We start from the raw sequence: 6,217 nt of genomic DNA on the forward strand, positions 1-6,217 counted from the left end.
AACCAGCGGGATTAATGTGTCGACTCTCTTTCTAGGTTCTTAAAATCTTGCAGAAACTCAAGGATCTGGACATTACACTAGACATTCTTGCTGTGAGTCTCTGTTGCAAAGAATGGATTTTGTGTTGGTATATATTTTTTACACATTTTACATACATTACATTTTCATTGACTGCACTAACTAATATCTTTGTGTAGGAAACTGGAATTGGCAAAACAGTGAACTCTTTGCGCAGACATGAACAGGCTGGAGAATTTGCCAAGTCGCTAGTTAGAGGCTGGAAAAAACTGGTCCCTAAGGAGTGCTCAAGGTGAAGTATATTTAACTTTTTATCTATTTGTATTTGTTAATTGTGAATATATTGTTTAATTTAATTGCATGTGTTTATTTTTAATGTTTGACTTCTTCAATTTTGAATTATCCTTTAATACAGCCACACTGAGGTTGGGGATGTGTCAGAGACTCCGTCTGTTAAAGACAAGCTGGCTGACCAAAACTGTCCCAATACTGGAAGTTTGACAACAGAGGATTCAAACAATAACTGCTTAACATCTCACCTCAAGAGTCATGATTCTTCAGACGAGGCCCTATTCAAAACGGGGAACAGAAAAACTGATTCAGAGAAAGAACAATGTGAAGAACAGAAAGGAAAAAAGAATGAAAATCAAGAAAAATTTCACCAAGAAACACTGAATATCTTTCAGAAAGACATCTTGGAAAATAAAATTGAAGAGGATAAAATAGACTATTCATGTGTTTCCAAGAAGAAGAAAACTGATCAGAGTGACAGAAAATCAGGAGACGGTGATACGTGCTTGCTTGGAAACAAAAACTCTGGGGACACTCATCAGAGATCCAGGTCTGATTCCAGGGAAAAACCGAAAAGCAGCTCAGACAGTGGAAGATTTGAGTCAGAAAAAGAGTCAAATACGAAAGCTAAGCCATCAAAAGAATCTTCAAAGGAAGGCAAAGAATCTTTGTCATCTGAGTCCAGTGACAAATACTCAAAACCGTTAAAACTGGCCAATGTCGGAGATGGTGAATGTTCAGGAATAATGAAGAGGTCTGAGGCCCAAAAGAGAAGAAGGCAAAAAACAAGTGAAGAGAGGCATGTCCATCTGAAACACAAACAAAAGTCTGAAAATAAGAGACATTCAAAACACAAAAACAAAAAGGCAAAAATAAAGCACAGAGACGAAGAAAGTGACCAAAAGGAGCCCTCCATGTCTTTTGAATCGTACTTGAACTATGACGTGAATGTTTTCAAGAGAAAAGAACGAGTGAAGAAACATCCCAAGAAAATGAAGACTGTAGTAAAAGAGGAAGCAAGAAACGATCCTGGCGTGAAGTCACCTGTGATGTCTGTAAATGTCAGCCCTCCTAATCAGGTATATTTGGCAATGATCTTAAAGGTTTTGCTGAAGGAATTCAGGCCATGACGGATTCATTTTAACTAATAATCCCTCATATTTTAGAAGTTTCAGGAGTCTGTAATGGACCTGATGAGCATTCCTTTACCTGCTGTTCTGCCTGAATGTGAAAAGCCATCCAGTGTTGTTTACTTTGACAGGAAAGGTACCTTATGTATAGCAAACACAGCTGTATTTTCACATTGGTTATGTTGCTCATGACACTCCTTCTTTTCTCTTAAAGTTGAACGGGAATCTGATTTCTGCGACGTCTCCGAGGACTCTGCTGTCTTCACTGGTCAGCGACTTAACCAGAAGATGCAAGTGTACTCTGGTGCCAAGACCATCTTCCTCCCAACTATGATGAGCTTGTACCAACAGTGTATCCGCACACTCCAGAACAATATTAACTGTAAGTAAAGCCCACAGACCCTTTTTGCATGCCTCTGACGTCTTTTAGTTTGTTGGATTCATATTTAGGTGCAGGGTTCTCTTCTCAGTGATTAATGAAACTGGCGGAGTCCCGTTTGAAATCCTTGAGCCAGTGTTGGAGAGGTGCACACCAGAGCAGCTGCTACGCATTGAAGAATGCAACCCAGTAAGAATGTGACATATGAATACAGACATACACTTGGTGGCCACTTTATTAGGTACACCTGCCGAGCACTGGGTCAGACTGAGTCTGTACAAGCAGAAGTCACTGTGATTTTCCTGGCGCCATTTAAACCAAAAAACAAAAACAGTGACATTAAAATGATGCTTAATCATATAGACTATTGGGGTCAGAAGATTCCCAAAGTTGATATTTTGCTGCTACAGAAAAGCATCATGTTCTTTGGCAGAATATGCATTTGTCCAGTGGTTTTCTGGTCTTCCAGATAATCTTAATATTTATTGTGTATACCAGTCTTTATTTGTATATTGCAGCCAATGGTCATGATTTCATTAATGATTAATCTTCTGATGATTATTGAGTTAATCAATAAAATGAATCAACAATTAAAGTAGTTACTTAATAAGTAATTCATTTTCTATCAATCCAGTAATGGATTATTTGGTTCAGATCTACTTTTTAGCTGTCAGGAGTACAACACATCATTGTGTTGCTGCATTTTATCCAAGCAAAGCTCAACAAGTTGTATGATCAGTGATGTCCTGCTTATCACTGTTGTTCTGGGCTGTTTACTGATTACTTGTGGCCTTCTTGTTGGCTAATCTGGCTGGTCAGGGTGTGGGTTCTGTGTCTGCTGAAGTTTCTTCACTTCCTGACCCCGTTGTTGTGCTTTATATGCTGAGATGTGCCAGATTTGAAGGAGCTGGCTGTTAATGGTGTTTATGAGCAGGTTTACTTCTGGTGGCCACTGAGCGTGTGTCAGTTTATTGTGAAATTACCTTTCTAGGCCAGTAAACGACTTTGTAGAGCTTGGGTAGAGATTAGAAACGTTATTGTAAAAGTAGTGATTAGAAAAAAAGTGTTGTTTAATCGTACAAGTGTTTATTTGTCATTGTAACTGTTTCTTTCCACAGATCTACATTGGAGTGACAGACCACTTATGGGGGAAACACTGTCAGAGGGATTTCAAAGACTCCAAACTTCAGGAATATGAATCATGGAAAGAGATGCACATCAGGCTGTCTGAGGAGAGGGAAAGGAAACTCCAGAGACTGACAAAAAGCATCATTTCGGCACATTCTAAGAAACCCAAAGGTGTGTGCTGTGTACCGAATGTGGCTGTTACTGAAAATAAAACCATAAATTACTAATTACTAAGTAGAACAGTCTTTTTGTTTCGATCACGATCCAAAAATCCTAATTACATCCACTGTGGAAAAAAAAATCATACACGTGAAAAAGTGAATATTTTATTGTATACGGTAGAAAAATATTTTTGTTTAGTCCTTATCACATTTTGTACACTGTGATGCTTTTTTTTTTTTTTTTTTTTTTAAGGTCGGCAGGTGAAGATGGCATTTATGCACACTGTTGCCAAGCCACCGAGAGATGTGCGAATTCAGCAGGAAATTCATGGAACTGCTGTTCAGCAGCCTCCTCAGCTCAAGTGCAGGTGGGTTTCAGCCTCCTAAATATAGAGAAATATCTACGCAGGTTTTGTGATTAGCTTGTGATTTTGTTCTCTATTCATTTCTTTATATGTATTCATGTCAGCTAAGTTATCCTAATTATAACTTTCGTAAACAAACCGAAATTTATAAGAAGCCATTGCTGTGTATTTGTTTATCTTTGCAAAGCATGAACACCTGGTAAAGACTTGTGCTTGCTCTGCTCCTCTTCCACATAAAAGCCTTTAACTGCACAGTGATCACTCAACAGCAGCAGACGAGCAGGGTCATAACCTGTCAGAGACCCGTGTGATAACAGTGGGTGAAATGCTTTTTGGGAGAGCTTAGCCAAACACAGGAATTGGAGCAATGTGCTGGATAAACTGGTTTTATTCTGGTTAGAGACGGCCTTGGGTCCTTTTGTTGTCAACTGTTGCAACATGGGATGTTATGCTCACTAGCTGTGGCGTAACGCTGGCATTTGTTGGTGGATGGAGACTCATTTTGTAATTTTATGTGCTTTGTTTTTGTTCTTTGAATAATAATTCTTTTGATCAAATTATGCACTGGTCTGTTATTTCATATATTCCCAGTGTCAAGACTCAGGACAACAGATTGAAGCCGAGTTGTAATGAGCCCAGCAGGTCCAGCAGCTTGACTTCAGGCGGGGGCAATGCACAAGACCCCCGCAAAAAAACAAGTGAGTGGACAAGAGAGTATTATCGTAAATGCAATGTTAAGTTTGCTACAACTTTCCAAGCTGGTCCAACAGGCTTGTTGAGATATGTTTTAGTTTTTGTTTCCTTTTTCCTCTGTCACTGTCTTCAAAGTTCAGAAAATGAAAACTATACATACAGATTTAACTTTTTAATTTACATTTCTTTCTTTTCATTTTCTTTTTTTAAAACCTAATTCATCTTGACTGAGATTTTTCAAATGCTTTTTGTTGTTGTTCTCATAGGAGTTGCTCCAATGATGGCAAAGTCCTTGAAGGCATTTAAGAAACAGCTGGGACGCAGATAAATGCTCTTATATGATGTGGCTATTTAGAGTGTGACGATGTGGGAAAAGTGCACCCTATCATTGATAAACTTTGGACGATATTAGGCCTTTTTGTTCACCTTAGATACTTCTGTGTTGTTTGTCTTAATACATAGGCAACTGCCATGTTTTTTTCTCTACAACTGTGAATTGTCTTCACTATTAAAAGGACAATGAAGTCAGCAAATTTACCTGATTTTGATATTTTGTCTTTCAGCCTGTTTGAGCTGAAAAGGGCAAATGGCTGGTTATTTAATGGGGTGTGGCTCCCTCTAGAGGATGTACAGAGAAATTTTATCTTCTGTAATTTCTCCTACAAATTTTTTTGCTATACATAATATTTCTGATTGTCTCAACCAGTGCCAGTATTTTGACAGGTTGAATATATTTTTGATAACACTCCTCATACCTCTTCTTCATTAACCTACATCAAAGGGAACCAAAGAGTAACCCTAAGTGTTACAACTGAATACATATCAGAGCTGGAGCTGACCTTGACCACAGTGGGTTCATTTCTCATAATATACTGTAATAAGATCTGGTATGTCATCCTGTTTTGTTGTGTGTTCAGGTCCAAGGTTTGTTGTCATCCACTCAAACAGTTCTGTTAACACATTTTTTTTCCTCATAGTGAAAAGAAAGCAGTTCTTTGTGAGTTCACTAAACTCCCCATGATGTTGTGTTTCTTGGGGGAAAGGCATCTGCTGCCTGCCACTTCTCAAGGACCCTTCCTGTCTATTTTTGTTTTTGTGGATACGTTTGACCAACTGTTTGAGATATTAGAAGGAAGGCTCTGAAGCTGCTGCAGCCTTCTGCACCACCTGTGGCAGCCTGCTAAGACTGTGTCATTAATCCATCTCCTGTTTAATTTATTGGTTTAAGCTTAGCTGCTATTATATATCTATGGGACTTGTGAATGTGTTTTAGTAATTGTAAGTCTTAAAACGTTTTGCTTTTTTGGAGGCTTTTTTGCTTGTGATTTAACAGAAGGGAAGAAAAGGATCTGAAGGTTGTGAATGAACGAGTCTCTTTTCTCATGATTTTTTTTGTAAATACAGGACAACAATGGCACATACTTATCACTCTATTAAAAAAACCCCATCATTTTATTAATTACTACGACTCCAAATGTGTAATATATCAGAGCTGAAGAACTCCTAACCTTGGAGGGTGGTGGCAAAATGACCTTTTGGTCAATGACCCTGTCCTGCCACAAGGGGACCTCAGAACAGAGAGCTGGAGCTGACCTTGATCTCTGACCTGAAAGCAGGTGAAGTGGGGGAAAAAATATCCACACAAGTCTCTCAGAGGTTGGCAAGAGTATAATGTTTTGTTTTTTTTTCATTTAGACATTGTAATGAAGGTAATACCTATCATATTTTGTGTCTAGAAAGCTTGTAAATGGTACAGGATGTGATGTTACATTTAAAACACACATGCACACATTTATTTACCAATGAATACACTGCTTTTGGACATGAAGTAAAACTAAAGAAGGCATGGCGGAAAAATTATGGGGAGGTGTGTTTGCAAGGCTGGATTACCAACTGGGCAAAGTGCAGGCAGCTACCCAGGGGGCCCCACCAGGCTGGATTCGCTGTGTAGCAACTGGTGTAGTGAATGTTTTTAATTGTGACGTCGTTCAGAAATATACACACTGCATTAGTAAAGTGAAACATTTACTAATATTGTAAAGGTTTTAATAT

The 6,217-nt window shown here is 38.5% G+C and overlaps 1 protein-coding gene across 1 annotated transcript in view; it reads left to right on the plus strand.

Moving 5' to 3' along the window:
- Positions 1-5,497, plus strand: part of eloal (elongin A, like) — a 30,733-nt gene extending 25,236 nt beyond the window's left edge. The window contains exons 3-12 of the mRNA XM_041050395.1: positions 36-92; positions 198-310; positions 434-1,388; positions 1,476-1,575; positions 1,654-1,821; positions 1,910-2,007; positions 2,937-3,117; positions 3,361-3,475; positions 4,064-4,170; positions 4,432-5,497. Coding sequence (XP_040906329.1) covers positions 36-92; positions 198-310; positions 434-1,388; positions 1,476-1,575; positions 1,654-1,821; positions 1,910-2,007; positions 2,937-3,117; positions 3,361-3,475; positions 4,064-4,170; positions 4,432-4,493 — 1,956 coding nt within the window. The 3' untranslated portion in view covers positions 4,494-5,497. The remainder of the gene's footprint in view (positions 1-35; positions 93-197; positions 311-433; positions 1,389-1,475; positions 1,576-1,653; positions 1,822-1,909; positions 2,008-2,936; positions 3,118-3,360; positions 3,476-4,063; positions 4,171-4,431) is intronic.
- The last annotated feature ends 720 nt before the right edge of the window (positions 5,498-6,217 follow it).

This window comes from Toxotes jaculatrix, chromosome 11 (genome assembly GCF_017976425.1).
Source record: "Toxotes jaculatrix isolate fToxJac2 chromosome 11, fToxJac2.pri, whole genome shotgun sequence".
Taxonomy (NCBI): domain Eukaryota; kingdom Metazoa; phylum Chordata; class Actinopteri; family Toxotidae; genus Toxotes; species Toxotes jaculatrix.